The sequence below is a fragment of the Ambystoma mexicanum genome, chromosome 6q (assembly GCF_040938575.1).
Source record: "Ambystoma mexicanum isolate Mex_15411 chromosome 6q, UKY_AmexF1_1, whole genome shotgun sequence".
Classification (NCBI taxonomy): Eukaryota; Metazoa; Chordata; class Amphibia; order Caudata; family Ambystomatidae; genus Ambystoma; species Ambystoma mexicanum.
Window position 1 is genome coordinate 230,842,842 of NC_090937.1, and position 17,708 is coordinate 230,860,549.

Sequence of the window (17,708 nt, forward strand, 5' to 3'; positions counted from 1 at the left end):
AAAACCTTCCTCTTTGCTTCTGCTTTCTCTCTCCCTCTCCCCTGCTACAACTGGTCCACTGTCTGCGACCTCGGTCCTGGGCCCTTCCACTCTCCACCTGCACTGCCTCCCTGTCAACCCCTGCACTGGGGGACTGTCTCAGTATCCTACAGCCCCCCCTTCCCAGCACTTGTTCTGCACTTACCTTGCACTCGCCACCAGCTGGCCCTATGTATTTATTATTTTATGCTACTTACCTTGTACTCCACTTCCCCCCTCCCCTTCCCCTTGCACTTTTACCTTCCCCCTACCCCTGCACTTGCGCGATCTGAATGACACCTGGCCTAGTAGGATCGTTGTCTGTCTTCTCCTTGTTCCCCCCCCCCCTGCCTCGCCACGAAGTGGTCCACTGGCGCTCAGGCAGCTCTGAAAAAGGCGGAGGAGAGGGGGTGGGTTACTGGAAATGACGCATAATACCCAGTTGCACTGTCCTAGCTATGAAATAATTTCCCGACCTAATATATAAAATGAATAATTTTAATAAAGATCTGATGGTGAGACTAATTTCATTTTTTATGTTTTTAAAACAGGTACATCCTTCATTATTGTCTGTGTCACGAGTACCAGACACCGGCGGATGGCTTTTACAACCGCCAGTTGCTTCTCCGCGTGAACAACGTTACCACCCTGACCATTTTATGGGACGATCGCCAAGTACAAGTATGCCCTTACGCGGTACTAATGGCTAGATGCAACATACATACCGTTGTGGTGGCCTAGTGCCTCGTTGTTGGAACAGCCATGCGATTATCAGTGCGACCGAAGAGCTTATTTTATCATAAACCAACACCCTGTGGACTGCACACGAACATCGCTTGCCTCAAGACGAACTATTTTGGATCGAGAGCAAAGAAAAATGCAAATCGCTGAATATTCTCTAAACATTTGATGTCCAATAAATGTACTTTACCAAATTTACAATCTTGCGGTTTGATTTAAAAGTACAGTTTCATATTCCGAATTGTATCGCGCTGTGTTGTGAGCTGATCTGTGTTGGTTTCCGGGTTCTGTGTGGAGTCGCGTAGAAGACGCCTGGGCGCGTTTGCCTACGCAGCACAGTCACGTCACGGATAGAGGCGGGGAATATGAATGTTTTGATAAAGTCTGTTTCAGGGGCGGGGGATATGATTTAGTGCCGCAAACTCAGGTGAGCCAGGTCGATGGGGGGAAATGATAGGATTATCACAAAATGGCGGCTGATTTCGAGTGCGTTAATGGACGAAAGTCAGGTAAGGTCCATAGGAAAGTTTTCTACGATCTACCGATTTATGCTTAAAAACACATGGCCGAACCGTAGGGACAATAAAAAAAAAGTCCCGGAACTATCCTTTAAGTAAAGAAGAAAACATCTGCAAATGCCAGTTAAATATGTGAAAAGCTTCTGTGAGGAAGAGCAACCAAGAAGAGTAATAACACCTAGCCCAATTGAATCAAATAGCAGTAAATAAAAGGATGAAATGGACAAAATCGTGGTCTCCTCACAAGAGAATTCAGAACTCAAAAATAAGGGCTATTCATTAAGCTCCAGACAAAGTTAATGGTGTACCTACACTCCCTTGAAAGTCCCAGAACAGAGAATAGGCTGCAAGGTCAACTATAAAGAAGAAGCCTTGGCTTGGGGCCTGACCTGGGAGAGATGATGGACTAATTGGGCAAGTGTGTAGTAGTCTGACGTTGCTCTTTGAACCTGAGTTTCATTTTGCTTAAGTGCTGCTAGCAAGCCAAAAGTCCATGGTTGGAAGTGAATGCCAAACAATCAGAGGGTCTATGTAGCAACATGCTATACAGTGTTGCACAGGTCAACCCGCTGCTGTTATTCTTCTTAAAAATGTATTAAAAATATTTAGAGGTGGTTCAAGGCGTGCCTATTAGATAGGGTGCATCCGGTGATAGTACTAATACTTATATGATACATAGGTACATATGCTCCCTTAACCGATCCCTCCCTTCAATAGGTTTTCCAGTTTGGCACATAGGATGACATCACAGATGACGCACATTGAGGTATAAAGCAGACCCTCCAGTTTATAACGATTTTGCGATCCCACAAAATGCTGCAAAAACAGACGTTTTGCACAAAATGCTGCGAAAATGGCTGTTTTGCACAAAAACGACTGTTTTTTGCAAAAATAACTGCAAAAAACTACCATTTTAAAATAAAATACTCAGGGTGCCAGATTCTCTAAACTTTTCAATGCAAGATATGAAATGCGCTAACACATCTCATCACTTGCGCCCAAAACTTGCAGGGGAAGTGGCAGCGACCAAGCAGTTAAGTAGGGGAGGGAGTGGGGTGGTGGTGAAAGGTACATTTTGGGTTGTTTGGATGAAGTGCAAATCTATTGGCGGCAAAATGGACTACGGTCAATTCTGCTGCAAACAATTACACTTCGGTCCAACAACCCAGAACCCTATTCAAGGCAGCTGGCCAGCACACAATTTGCACTACAGCTCAACCCTGTGGAAATACGCAGGTCACCTTTGAGAATAAGGTGACCTGCTCATTTCCAAAAATGGGTTATCTAAAAATAGCATATCCTCGGCTCTATTTTTAAATGCCCCATTTTTTGAGGATCATGGTCAAAATCAAAATTTTTTAAAAATTGTCAAACTATGAGAAGGAAAGGTGAGAGAGGGAGAGTGATGGGTGAGATGTGACGCTATAGGCAAGAAAGCAGAGGGAGAGAAGTGGGTCAGAGGAGGAAGCGATGCACAAAAGAGAAGAGGAAGCAGTGATGCAGTGGGCCACAAAACTGAGAGCGAGTGGAGGTTCAGAAAGTAGAGGGAGCGTGTGATCAGGGGGAGCAGTGAGTCAGAAAGCAGAGAGGAATCAGTTGGCCGGAAAGAGGCAGTGAGCTGCAGATTGGGGAAAAAGGATAAGTGAAGAGTGCGATAGAATGGGAGAAAGGATGCAAGATGCAGAAGCAGCACAAAAGAATGAAGGACTGTATATTGCAGGAGGAATTGTAGAGTGTAAAGTGTGAGTTGGGAGTATGATTTGGAGTTTGGCAGGGGCGGGGGAGTGCAAATTGTGACTTGACAGTGTGACATAGCACGTAAGTATTTGTATGACAAAGTGAGAGGTTCAGGAATGCAAGTTGTAATGGGGAGTTGGTGAGATGTGTGATGTCTTGGTGAGAGGTGTGTGTATGTGTTTGTTTGGGAGATTGGAGAACATAGAAGGGTAATAGATCAATTTAGTTAATACTATTAAATAGGCATGTACATTAAACCAAAAATGTAGCCAAAACAAAAACTGTTCTGCCAAGCCAGAGACATCATTGTCTCTTCCTATTACATTTATACAAAAGATACATCATAATGACACCTTGGCTCTCTTGTAGCGTTGCACTCTTCCTCTTTCCTACAATGTGGCAATCTTACAACCTCCAGTTAATACAAAATGCCCCACAAAAATGCTGCAATAAATAAAGGTTTGTGCCACAATAATTTCTATTTCATGCTGCAAAATTTGCCATTTCATGCCACAATATCCTGCAAGGTCTGATAAAGCTTTTGCGTAGTCAAAATTGAAGTGTGAGTGTGTGGACTACAGTTTGTTATTCACCAGATTGGCCTACTATATTTGAGCTGACAATAAAATAGTACTTTGCCATATTCTTTGAGTCTGCTGGTTATTTGGGACTGAGATCATTATTGGTAATTCCATCCAGCACATGAGACGATTCAAGGTGCTAGAGTACAATAGCAACCACAGTTCTGCTATAAAAAACACAGGATGATTTAGCAGTTTGTTTGCAGGCCCCCCTACTTTGGTCAGTGTTGGGGAAGTCAGATAGTAAAAATGGGGACGATTCAAGACATTTGGACTTTCAGTGCCCCTCCACTTAAAGGCCTGTGTTATGGGAAGTTGAACAGTAAACATTGGGATGATTTAAGAAATTTGGATTGTCAGCTTCCCTCAACTTAATGGTCTGTGTTGGGAAAGCTGGACCCATAGGATTACCCAATGAAATTACAGTCTATAGTTTTCAGTGCACTTTGGGAATGAGCTTTGTTAATTTCGAATTTGAACAAAAATAACCCTGTGGTGTTCTGTCGAGGGAAATTAATTAAATTAATATTCAAAGTTATATAGGCTAAGGATCTACACAGTTCCTTCCCTCCCACCCTGCTCACTATACAGATAAAGGATTTAAGGCCAGCAGATTCCCCCACATTTTGGTTTCAAAGGGGTAAATTCTACTTACGTTGAAAACCTCTGTTTAAAGTTCAGGTAAGCAAGCTGCATTTCAGGACTCTATGAGAGGACAGGGCAGGGGTCCCGTCACTCCACTCTCAAGGAAGGTCCCCAACTCTTCACCATAGGACCCAGTCAGCTTTTAGGCCTTGCTCAGTAACAGACCATGCCATCCAAATGCAATTTCAGCAAAATCTCCTTTTGGTGTTTCCTTGCGGCTGTCAGATGGTAAATTTCAGCAGCTCTGCCCCTTCTCCCATAGTCCATCCACTTTATGTACCAGTGATGACACCATCAAATTTCAATTTTGGGCAGTCCCCTGCAAGAATTCCCGCAACCAGGTTTGGACAGTCACCCTTCTCTCTCCTCCCAAAACCAGCCTCTCTCTAAGGATTGGTTTAGGAGCCTAGAACAGACATATGGCAACTTCCATTTGAAATCCCCTTTTGTTCCCATATCAACTTTTTGGAATAAATTAGTTATGTGGCAAAACTTTATGAATTTACTAGTAACTGTCATAATGTATATATTTTCAGAATTAGCTAATCATGGAGAATAAAAATAAAACAACATCCTGTTCCACACCATTTTGCACAGGTGTTTGTCAATTTTCTGCTGTTTTGAAAAAAAGCATAATAGTTTAGGAACATGTAATTTACTCCCCACATTCCTAATTTTACCAACTCCCGAATTCGGAACACGTTCAGAGCAGCCAGGAACGCCTTTTAGCTGGTCATTACAATTCCCTAAGTCGCAAGTAGATGAATTGTATTTCAACAAAATCGCCTGGAAATTATCTAAAAAATTACACGGAAATGAAGGCAGTACGACTTATGGTTGCTGAGAAAAATGCCTAAATGATAATAGTCCTTTTAAATTAATAGCATATTTTCCAGTTATGCAAATTGTAGCTCTCTGGTCTCCAGGCCATTTGCCACTCTGGGCCAGCGTGTGACCATCGTTTTTTAAATGTTTTTATTAGTCTTTTTGTTGCTTGAAGTATAGGCTGCAGATCGTAAATACCTGGGATGCAGCGGCCACACAGAGATTCCGCACTGCAGTGGGGTCAGATAGCACAGCGCGTATAGCGCTTGCTATGACATCCATGCAGAGCCTGCCAACGGAGGTTTGAATCGCGGCAGGGCCAAACTCAGCCTTTCATTCTTCCGAGCTCGATAAAAGAGCACCACACACAGTGGGTAATAATATGCAGGGCTCAGATGCCTGAGGGTCTGTAGCGCTATATAAATGCAAAATTATTATTATTATTATCTGGCATCCTGTCCTCTTATCTGATGGGGACGCCCATTTCGATCTGGAAAGCTTCTATTTTCCTGTACTTTTTATTTTTTTAGAGTTCAGCCTTGATTGCAGCCCCTGTTTTCACAGCTCCCCCCTACATTCTGGCCATACACTGGCTGGGTCATCTGACCTGCACAGAAATGATCTTTCAGAGACTCCCAGTCTCTGGAAAGTTTGTTTTCAACACCCTTAGCGGCCACACTTTATTGGAGTTGTAAACAGCTGGGATGCAAGCAGGGCTTTCAATGGGGGAGTCCTTAGTGACATTTGCTCACAGCAAGTAAAAGTGTCTGACTCAGGCCTACAGGAACTTTTCATGGGAACAAAGTGGGCTTTTCTTTTCAATTGTTTGCTGGTATTTTGCATGTGAAGCATAATATACATTACATCTTGTCAACACACACTATGGGCCTCATTCCGACTGTGGCGGCCAAGGAATGAACGGTGCCGGTAAGGGATCGGCACCGTTCATTCCGGGCTGCCACATTACGAGTTCTGCAGCGGGTCCCGCTCTGTACGCCTGGCCAGACCAGACGTGCAGAGCGGGACCCGCTAACAGTACAGGATGCTAACAATGGGCCCGTCATTAACAGGCCCGTTGTTAGCATCCTCCCCATTTCTATTGCGCCCTACGGGGGCTCAAATGGGAATGGGGACGTACCGGGTCCGTGTCCTGCGAAAGGGAATTACCGGGCCCTCCAAGGTTGGAATGGCCCAGTAAGTCCCCTTTTGCGGGACCCATCATGGCTACCTCCAAACTCGTAATGAGGCCCTATGTCTTTTCCCTGCCATCATTGTTAGCAGCAGAAACATTTTCTCATGTCTTGCTTTAAACAGAAAACGCACATGTAAAGCCATTTTGGTGTCAATGTTTGAAACTCCTGTTTTTCATGTGAAAGGGACCTTTAAATGTCTTCTGCCACTTGTGAATTAAAATGCTGCTTTTACTTTTGTAGTGACAGGTAGGCCTTTTTCCACATGGCCCTTCCTTGTGTTATTTGTAGAATCCCCACCGTCTGCCTTAATAGGCCCATTTTCATTGAGAGGGTTTTGTTATAAATGCTTGCAGGTCATTTTTTTCAGTGGGCCCTTAAGTTCTATTGGTTTGGGGCCTTTTATTACACCACGCAAGCAACGGATGACGGGAGCTTTCAATTATGATATCTGCCGAATTTCAATGGTTTTATTGTGAAAAATTGTTTCATCTTTACTCTTTATTAACTAAAGTTTTTTTCACTTAATTTCAGGGGTTTGTTATGCTATATCTTCTCAAGGGCTTACTGGCCATTAGTACCCGGCAGTCCTATCCACAGGATTACACTGAAAGATGATTGGCTCATTTCCGAGCCCTACCTCAGCGTAATCCCGTGGACGCACGAATGTCATTCGCGTGCTGGGTACACTCTTTTTTCAAGGCAACGTAGCCCCTTCTCCCTTTTCCAAGGTGGCCTTTTTTTTTTGTCCCATTCATTAGTACGGAGCAACTTCGCCCAAAATGGCACCCTGTTGCTCCGTACTAATGAAGCAGTATGCGCGGTCTAGTGTTCCTAGAACCAGCGTGTGCTGCAACGAAACCTTTTCAAACGGCAAAGACATGTCGCTTGAAAAGGTTTCGTAAGCCATTAGTGTTCTGGGGCTGTAAACTCGGGAAAACCAGTATCCCAAGCCTGCAGACCCCGGAATACTAATGGCAATAACTGCCTCACCGGTGGGCAATTACCGCCTTATGGTAGTGCCCCCGAGGCCACCGTTATGGCCCTCGCTACGCTCAGTCCTATAAATTGAGGCCCCGGGGGTATTACCATAGGCGGTAATGGCCCGCCGGCGAGACGGTTATTGCCACATTATGCACCAGTTACTGAAAAAGATTGAGGCCAACTGTGACTGGTACTGTACTGGCCATAGCACAGGCGCTGTTGGGCCCGGATCGGGCATTATTGCGATATTAACAGCTATCATCAATAGCACTTACCCATAACCGATAAAGAAGTTCTAATGTGTCATAGATTCGTTTAGTAATTTTATTTTATAATAATGCACAAAACATTGTTTTCACTTAAAAGTATATTTGGAGGAATCTGTTTGAGGATACCTGATTAAGTTGAGAGCACACATGCTGCACAAATATTATTGGGCGCCTTAACCAGATAATGGGACAAGCTTCTCATTAATGTGTTTATATAAATATTATTTTGCAGTGAATCTTTTGTGTGCCTAATTTCCAGTAGTTATTTCACTTCATCTGTTTATATTTTCATTTGCTTTCCTTATGTTGGATTGGTTTAATCTGTCATTTTTGTATTACTTATTTTGTATGTTGTTACTTTGTAAATAAACACAACCAAACTTCCACAGATGAAAATGAAGATTGGTCTACCGCTTACCAACCTTTATTACAAATGTAAAAAATGAGTCAAGTGATTCAAATGTATCAACAGTATGTCAATGAGCAATTGCCTACTATGTAGCCCCAAAGAGGCGTGGTGTGTCAGTAGTACAAAGGCAACAGTGTTTTATAATTATTGAATTAAGCAAAGATTAGAAACATTCTCCAATGCTTGAAGAATTAGCTTAACAATAACCAGGCTCACATCTATCCCAGGAAAGGTGGGGCGGCAAAGTAGGCACAGGTCAAATTCATCTTCTTTGATCATATTAGAAGGTAGCGCAGGGTGTAGTGTCCAAACCTGTGCCAAGCCAGCAGCCCACATAATACAGATTCTAGCATTTGATTAGATGCTACCTATCATCCAGTATATCCATATACTGGCATGTTTTGGTACTTCAGACACCTGAGGTTTTCTGCTTGGCTCCACAACGTACGATAAACTATGCCTTGCTTAGAGAAATTGCACCTTACACATCACTGGGAAAAAGAGGAGCTGAAGGTAAGATCTGCTTCAGTTTTTTAATTGTCAAAGTCTACGTTTAAACCTGACAAAGCTATTGTTTTGATCGTGAAAGCTTGCAAACACATCATTGTGTTAGCCTAGCTAATGTATACCTCTGTTGTTTTCTATGGAAAGATGCCATGCCTAGATAACACAGTCAAGCAACCTAATCTCTCTTCAGACACACTCACATACATCTTTTGAACCTGGCACTGCACATTCCTCTTTCTGATGCCTTGGGGAGCACCTCACTATCTTCCCAAATCGTCCCCTTTGCTGTCTGCCTTTCCATCTCAGACCTGAGCCCCCTAAGCCCACATCTGTTTCCTTCACACGCTAAACATCTGCAGCCAGGACAACACAAAGGCTGCTTAGCTGCACCCTTTAATGAATCAATAGGATGTTTGTGTCAATGAACATATTTGTTTATATCCATTTGCTTTCTTGTTGCTTAATACAGATGTCAGGCAACTTGGTAATATTAGACTGTGCATACTGGTGTATACACATCTTTGTTAAATATGCTGATGGCAAACTGAAATAAAAAACGGTTTCTTTTATTTTCAATGTGAACAGTGCAAAAATGACAACAATTGAAAATCAGTGTAAGCTTTGGAAGTATCTTTCGTAACATAAAAGTGTTGTATGACATATGGCAAGTGATCATTTTCTATATTCGTAATATCTCTGTTCGCACGGGCAGCGTTAAATCCTGGCTTTCTTATGCCTTCAGATAAGCTGAGGGTATTTTAATACGTTTTAGCTTTGCTTACTTATAATATTTTAACCATGCATATGTTTTAAGAGGAATACAAATTATTTTTTTTTTAACCGTAGATGTTCGATATGGAACAGTTCATTAACCCGCCATATACGGATACAGATTTCAATATTTCGGAACCACTACTACGAACTGGTAAGATCTGCTGGGCTTTTTGTATACTTTTCTCTACTGGTTATAAGGGACCCTTTTTCAGTTTATTCCAGTTGTATATTATTGAAACAGGATTCCCTCTGAGAACATCCAACAATGTTGTTATGATTAGACTGTTACTTACTCTGAATGTTCGTATATTGTAGGCACTGCTTTTGTGGAGGCATCTCTCTGTTTTATTTAACTCGGGTTTTGGAATTTTTTTATAGAGGAAGGTTTTTGTTAGTGAAATATAAATGAATTGTTCCCTCACAATGTGTCTGACTAAGGCTGGACGCGGCCACCGGTTTTCAGCACGGCATGCTGCATTGCTAAGGTGTTACAGCAATCTGGCATTTGGCTTTGGACATCGTGTGTCTATCAGCCCTGTTTGTGAGTTCACTACTACAGCAAGATTAAGTTTACATAGCGGAGGAGGCTACTGTATGGCTTGGTAGGGTGTACACCAAAGAAGCACTGCCTGAGGCTGGTGGGAGAAGTACAGCTAGAAATGACATCTGTCACTGGTACTGAACTTGAGGTATGACTGACAGTGCCTAATTCACAGACTGTTTTCCAGTGGGTTTGCACCATCATAAAAATGCTTCTGTGAATCAGGCCCACAGAGGTTGGAAGTTGAATGGGTGGACAGGAAGCTTTTGGCATAGGTTGATCGATCAAGACGGGCAACAGGGCAATGGCAGCTCAAAACGATGATCAGAAAATGTGGATCTTGGTGTAGAAAGCGAAATCCAGGTGTCTTCACAAGTCCATGAAATGCCAGAAACGTCTCTGGAACTTCGTGAAGTTATCTGTGACAAGAAATGTACTATTTTTTAGTTTGAAGCACTTTCAACCCAAGGTTACAGTTACCTTTGTAAGTCACTTCTACCTTACTTTTGTTTATTTTGTCTTTTTTGTCTCTGGTGTATGTCCCACTTTGTTCACACAATCATAAAATGGCTCCCCACTTGTTCTCATCTTTGTGCTAATATACTGTCACTCTCCAGGGAATGCGTCGCCATAGCTAACCAGATTTGCTAAGGCAGACAATTACCTTTGTGACCTATTTGGTTGCAGTGCAGTTGACTTGCTTTACACCTACCCTAAACCAAAAGCGGCCTTTGAAGTAAAATTATTTACAGGCATGCACAGTTATTTACATCCCTCCAAAAAAATGGAAAAAACGATTCAAGTAAATCTTGTGATATGACTTCTAGTCAGGGCAACTGAACTGGCTCAGATTACCACTGCAACCCGACGAATTTGCCATTCACCCCAAAACCTGTGAACAAAAGGCCTCTGCCTAATGTCTGAAAGAAAAGAATGTTGGTAGGGAAAAGACTACTGAAATCAAACCAAACTTCAGTGCTCAAAGCTCTCGTATAGAGTTAAACAACTATCGGACAAGAAAGTTACAAAAACATATGACAATGGTTCGTTCAGGTGCCATCACGCCAATGTGTGTTACCAGTCCAAGGACGGATTTGCTAAAACAGATAGGCTGTGAACCCCAGCAGAAGGTCACCTCTTGGCTGTACCTGAACACAGGGAGAACAGAATGAGGTGAATGTATGCAGAGAGTAGAAGAAAGCAATCACAGTATGTAGGCCAACAGCTCAAAAGGGTTGTATTGGATTAAGACAAGGAGTGCAAGCGACATCTGAAATAGTGGAGCAAGTAAGTAATTCGTCCCTTTGGTGAGGCAGGGGAGAAGCACGTTTACTACCTCTAGTACACCCAAGTTCCCATTTTGCCTTAGTCCCCTGAAGATAGAACACTTTGGTATTGTAGCAAAGAGAAAAGCTTCGCGCTAGAGTAGCGGTTTTGCAACCATTGGTCACCAGATGTTTTGGACAACAGCTCCCATCAGCACTAGCCATCATTGTCAATGATGAAAGATCAACAGAGTTACTGCCCAAAACATCTGGAGAGCTGCAGGTTGCAGAGCTCTGTGCTAGAGAAACTGAATCCATGTGATTCTCGAAATCACTTTAGTGAACAAAGTACAACCAACTTTCAGAGTTCATTCTAATTTCTTCATGTTATTCCACATATACACAAAGAAACGCACATTCATGTTTGCCGTGTACATGAATTAAAACCTTGAATATGTTTGCAGTTAAAGTTGTATAACAAAGAAAAGCATCTTAGGCACAGTTGAAAACAAATGGAAATGGGCACAGGAAAAAAAGAAAAAAGATACAGGAAGGGAAGGAACATCAAAACACCTGCCTTGTAAAATACAATTACTGTAAGTCTCAAGATTCAAGTTGCCCGCAGATAAGGAATATGGCAGAGATGTTGCAGAGCTCAGTGGTTTGTACTGAAAAGAAACAATGCCCAAGTTTGATGGGCATTTCTATAGAGGATCTGTCTAAGTTCTGTAAGAATAGAGTTCAGACTGTAGCAACGAGGGACTCTTTTTCTGGATTGCCTGATGCAGAAGCACATTTGGAGCCAGATAAACGTGATCTCAGCAGTTGAGAAGGAAACAGAGTCAGACCTTAGAGTTCCAGGCATGATAGACAGGATAGACCCCAAGAAAGGAAACGCAGGAAGAGGAAGATATGCCTCAGGACCTTTAGTAGGATGTATCCACAAAGGTTATTTGACGTGCAAGGGAGAGACCTGATGTCGCTTACTGCTTGTGTGGGCATTGTTTGGCCTGGTTGTGCTGCAGTTGTGCTTCAGTTCACCAGACACAGGGAAGGTGGGAATTGAGGAGCTAGTTACCACATATCAGAATGTTGGTCTCGCCTGTGCTACTTTTCAGATGTTTCAGGGCCTTCCACTGCTGGGTTTTCAGATCGGGTAGGTTATGAAGATTTATTTATTGTGCATTGTGTCTTCTTGCAATAAACGAATCACTTCAGAGTGCAATGTAGGGTGGGGAAGGTGGGCAAAGGGATGATGGGTGAGGAAAGGGAACAATGGGGTAGCATGAAACTTAAAACGCTAAATGGGAATCATATTTGAGGTACCTCGCATATATTGTACACACGAGCCAAGTCCTTAGTCATGTGAGTTAGTTTAGAGATACTTGACTGAACATGACTGAACATGGCTGTCTGAAACATGGTTGTATTTAAGCCTTTTGTGAACGTGTCAACGGGCTTGAGATATGGGCCTGTTTCTTTTGTCATGTGTTTCTTCGGGTAGCCCTGTTTTGCATAAAATGAAGGTCACAAATACATTTTTCAGATAAACCTGCAAATATGCTGTTGCAATAGTCCAATTAAGAGCAAACATTTGCTCGGAAAAGGAGGAGGAAAATTCTTTTGAATCTGTGCGGGTGAAGGTGACCGTTCCGCAACAGATTTTGAATATATAATGTAAAAGAGAAATTAGAGTCAAATATTACGCCAATGTTTCAAGCCTACCCTACCAACATTGGAGTTCAATTAAAGTCCCAAGTCTGCATGAAGTCGAGCGCTGTTGGGCTGTAGGGCTGTTGGGAGAAGGAGGAGAGGAAGCCCGCACTCTGCATTGAGCCCCACCCCCAGGGCTCCCTTGAAAGATGCTCTCAAGACACCCTGTGCCCGCACTCAGGTTTGCGCCATCAAGAGTTGTTGGACTGTAGGGCTGTTGGGAGAGGGAGGAGTTGAAGCCTGCACTCTGCATTGGGTTGGGCTCTTGGGGCTGGTTCGAGCTCCACCTACATGGCAAAACCATAGAGACCAGCATTGCAAGGTCCTATGTGCCGGAGTTCACCGGAGTTTACATATTGTTGCAGGAGAGGCCTGTAAAGCTCTCCCTTGCTCACTGCTCCGGCTACAGGAATTTTCTTCTGGCGCGCACTGTTCATAGGGAGGCTTGTGAGAGGTAGCAACGGGCAAACTGAACCATACAAACTCATACTACTTCTCTCCTCTCATCCCCATCACCCCCCTGCATGGAGTTTCATTTCTCTAAATTATAGGGCATGGCTAGTCGTCGCATCAGTGGAGCAAGACCTTGAAACTGGGATTCGACCCTGCACGACCTTTTGGTTTATTGCAGAGCTTACTCATTGGCTAATATTCTGCATTTCTATAATAAAAATTAGATTAACTATTTTTAAGTTTGTGACTCACTTGACAGATGGTGGGGCTTACTAAGGCAGCCCATTGCCTTGAGCGAGTCAGGGGTTCTCCCATAGCCGTTCTAATTACTACCTGCACAAACAAAGTGCCAAGAGGCTGTAACTTTTCTACTTCGAGCCTTGATGATCAACTTTCTTTTAATGCCTAGCCCATTTTTTAAATTCATGATTGTGTGATCTTTTGCTTTCGACTCAGCTGCTAACGATTTGTAAAATCTTTATTTCAATGTTTTATTATTTTTCTCTGCCATACTTATGACTGTTGTCTGTGGTTAGGTTTTGGCCAGTCATTATTTGTTGCACTTTTCTAACAATATGTCAAAACACAAAACCCTATGCGTGTATCCCCTGACCAGGATCCAAAAAATAAAACAGCACGTATTCTGGCCCCCCTAAAAGAAGGGAATATTCGTATTAATCAAATTGAGGTATTGTTGGAGGACTGCGATGACGATATAGGTCCTAACCACAACCCCGCTGTTGCTCCCACTGCTTCTGCTGCTATACCTACAAAACTTGGCAACACTGAAAGAGCCAAACAATCTAAATTAACATTTGGGCCTGTGACTAAAAGGGGACACGCCAAAGGGAAATTGTATGATTACAGTCCACAAGTTTTGAAGAGAAACCAGGACCAGGATTGGATGGTAATTCCCATCGAGATGCATAAGGGAATTACTAGCCAATCATCAACCCCTGCCTCAGGAGTAATACGCGCATGTGGAAGGGATGACCAAGGCAGTGCCAAGGGTAATGAATTCGCACTGGCCGCCGATCCATTTAACGGAGCTAGTAATATTAAGTGACCAAATAGATCTGCTCCGCTTATGGACAGAGACAATGCTACTACTGATGAAGTCGAGGAGGTATCAGAGGCCAGTCTCTGCTGTCGCAGACACAATCGCGGATGCACCTCAGGGCCTTTGCCCTCCTGCCCTGACCTTACAAATGTTAACATCTGATACCCTAACCAATGAATTCCCATGTGCTCACTGCACAATTCTTTCTACAGAGGTCAAAACCTTATGTGAACTAATAGAAAATCTAACTAAAGTTGTAAGCAAGCTCAAGGGTGAAATTAGTCTCCTGAAAGAGAGACCCCTGAATGCTATTACACATCATACTCCTGAGCCTCACAGACAGGAGACTAGGAACCTTAACCAAGGGGTGAAGACAAGGAAATATTTCACTCCAGCCTTTCTCTGATTCTTCAAGAAGAAGCAGGCTCACTGTGTGACCTGCTCTCCTGAAGTAGATCTCCTGCCCCCCGTGTTGTTTTCAGCCAGGGGGCTGATATTTTGCCTTCCCCTCTCGCTCCTAGCCGAATCCATTGCCATTGGTGTGTAGAACCAGGCCAGTCCCCTTTCTCTCCCCACAGTGTTTCCAGGGGCGGGTTTACTGTTTTTGAGCTCGCTGCTGTTATGTTTTTGCCATACTCCCATTTTCTCTTCTCACAGAGTTCCCAGGGGTGGGTTTGCTGTTTTGAATCTCACCACTGTTGTATTTGCGGCTTTAGTAGTTGGCCTAGGGAGTTCCACATAGGAACGGGAGTCCTTGTCCCCAAAGGGGGAGTCTCTCCCAGGGAGCTACCACTTGCCTTGACCCCTGGGCAGGGGTTTGCAGAGCGGGCTCACCTCCCTAGCATCACAGGGTGGGAGGCTCCCCGTTGGGGAGAGTGGGTGAATCCCTGCAATTCATCACATCTGATATACCAAGTCACCAGTGTTATTTCTTGGCCAATGTTTATAATCGTAGGAATACTCTCCAGACATTACTGGATCTAGAATCAGTATTGGCGCAGTGGTCTAATCTAAATAGAGCAGGGTCATTGTCATGATCCTGTGTGACTTTCATCTCCAGCATGAGCCCGAGAATGAGCTTACTGAAGGCCTCGAAGAAGAGGTCCAGATGTGGGATATTCCCACTCTACAGCTGGCAAATGAACCGGAAATTATAAGCATGTTCTGGAAACAGAGCAAATTTTGTTCTGAATGGGTGTGAGAGCGTGTAAACGCTGTGTGGCCAGCAATGTCCCACCCTCTGCTGCTTTCCTTATGGGGCACACTAATAGCCAAATTGACTATATTCTTTAAGACAGTCACCATGGAACAGAAATGTTACCCTAGAACAGAACGCAACCACTATCCGATTTCCATGGTTCTAAAAACGTTTGCGCCTAGGAACAAAAGTGTTTTTCTTCCAGCTAATGTCGATCTGACTTGCACTAATAATAAGAGGAGATTGAAATGGGAAGCGATAGACCTGGAAGTCATGGTCCTGCATTTCTTCTCAGAGATACTGGCTCTCCTTGAGATAGCCTTTGATCAAGAGACTCTCAGTGACAAGATACTTTGGGTAATAAATGACTAGCTATCACCTGACTGTACCCCAAAAAAACTACACAAGTGAACAGAAAGTACAATAGTACGGAATGGTATGACCAGGAATGCAGGAGTAAAAAGCAGGAATTGTTGACTGCATTAAAATCAGCTATGCCTTGTGACCAGAGATCCTTGCCCAGCATTAGGAAAGAGTATTAAGAATTGGTAAAAAATAAAAAGGAAGCCAAAGCACTAGCTAAATGGGAGAAAAAATCCAAGCCACCCGAAAGAAAGACCAACAAACCTTTTGACAGATCGCCTATTTAGGCGATTGTGAGGAGGGCAATCCGTTTGAACTTGCTATTACCGAGGATACTTGGTATTCTAAGTTTTCCAGTCTTCACAAAGAGGACATATCACATTTTATAGAATCAAGGGAAGGAACCAAGAGTTTGTTGACAACCCTTGGTACAAATGTGGCAGATCATCTGGTGTTCTCACTTAAGGAAGTAAGCAATGTATTAGCTTCCCATCTTGGGGGCAAAGCTCCCGGACTGGATAAAATCCCAGTGGATGTTTACACATTTGAATCCAAGGTCTGGACTGCCTATCTCCAGTTTGTATTTAATCTATCCTCTAGGAACAACAGAGTCCCCTCCACCTGGACGAAAGCTGAGATTGTTCCAATGTACAAGAAGTGGGGGAAGAAATAACCCAGGCAATTATTGTCCCATGTCCCTGCTTGAAGCCACTGTTAAGATATTTGGCAAACTTGTCATCACTAGATTGGATGGATGGGTAGAAGGTTCCAATTGTATCAGTGATCTGTAAGCGGGATTCAGGTAAGGCATTAGTACTACTGATCAGTCTTTTATACTTGGGGCCTGATTCGTGGAAAAGTGCATAGAGATCCAGCAAAGCCTGGGTGCTGAAAACAACTATGCGTGAGCCTGCATGCAGGTGTTTTTCTGCGCACTCCACATATTCATAGAATTATCTGCGCAAAGTAACTGTATATGCAAGTCATCGACAAATGGGATTTCGCATGTGGTTTGGTGCGCAAAGTCCCTATTTTCCGTGCAGATTATTCCATGATTCGGGCCATTGGTGTTTTAATTGAGAAATAGGTTGTTTTGGCATTTTGTATCTCTTTTGTATAGACTTGAAGACTGCCTTGATGGAATCCTCTGCACAGAACATCCCCAATTCGTTACTCAAAACAATTCTGGAGCTTTCCTCCAGCAATACCACTAAGGTTAGGTATGGGAACAGAGGGGAGTGCACCAGACAGTTTCTAGTGGAGAAGGGTGTAAGGCAGGGCTGTGTTTTGGTCCCACACCCTTCTCCATCTAGTGTTACGATATTGCAAACCACTTATCTCCTGACCTTACCTACCCAAACTAGAAGACAAAATAATCAGTATTGTCATGTTTACGGACGATGAAGTGTTGATACCCCGAACACCAAGTGGTCTTTTAAGGTTAGCATGACAGCTTGTCAAATTTTGTGAACACCAAGTGGTCTTTTAAGGTTAGCATGACAGCTTGTCAAATTTTGTGATGCAAAGGGCTTCACTGTTAATCCAAGCAAAACCGAATTGATGAGATGTGTCAATAGGATGAGGAAATATACCAACTTAACCATCCACATAGGAGGCATTATGATTGAGGAGGTCAAGACATATGATTATTTGGGATTTAGATTCTTCAACAGTGGTAAATGGGGTAAACACATTGAGAAGCAAATATAACCGTAGCTCGAAGATGCAAGAACCTCTGGAACCACATTGTTTATCTGGCATTGGAGATATACAATACCAGACCATGGGGGCAGCAGTGTATGGAGCTGAACTGTCGGGACATGGGAGAATGTCCAGTCTAAATACTACAGAAAATATGTTTTTTTTTTAAGTTGGTCATGCTCCCGATAAGTGCACTCAATTTGACCTTTCAACTAG

The 17,708-nt window shown here is 43.2% G+C and overlaps 1 protein-coding gene across 1 annotated transcript in view; it reads left to right on the plus strand.

Moving 5' to 3' along the window:
• The window catches only part of NFKB1 (nuclear factor kappa B subunit 1), an 887,546-nt gene that overhangs the window by 227,199 nt on the left and 642,639 nt on the right, over nucleotides 1-17,708 (plus strand). The window contains exon 3 of the mRNA XM_069630690.1: nucleotides 9,271-9,349. Coding sequence (XP_069486791.1) covers nucleotides 9,271-9,349 — 79 coding nt within the window. The remainder of the gene's footprint in view (nucleotides 1-9,270; nucleotides 9,350-17,708) is intronic.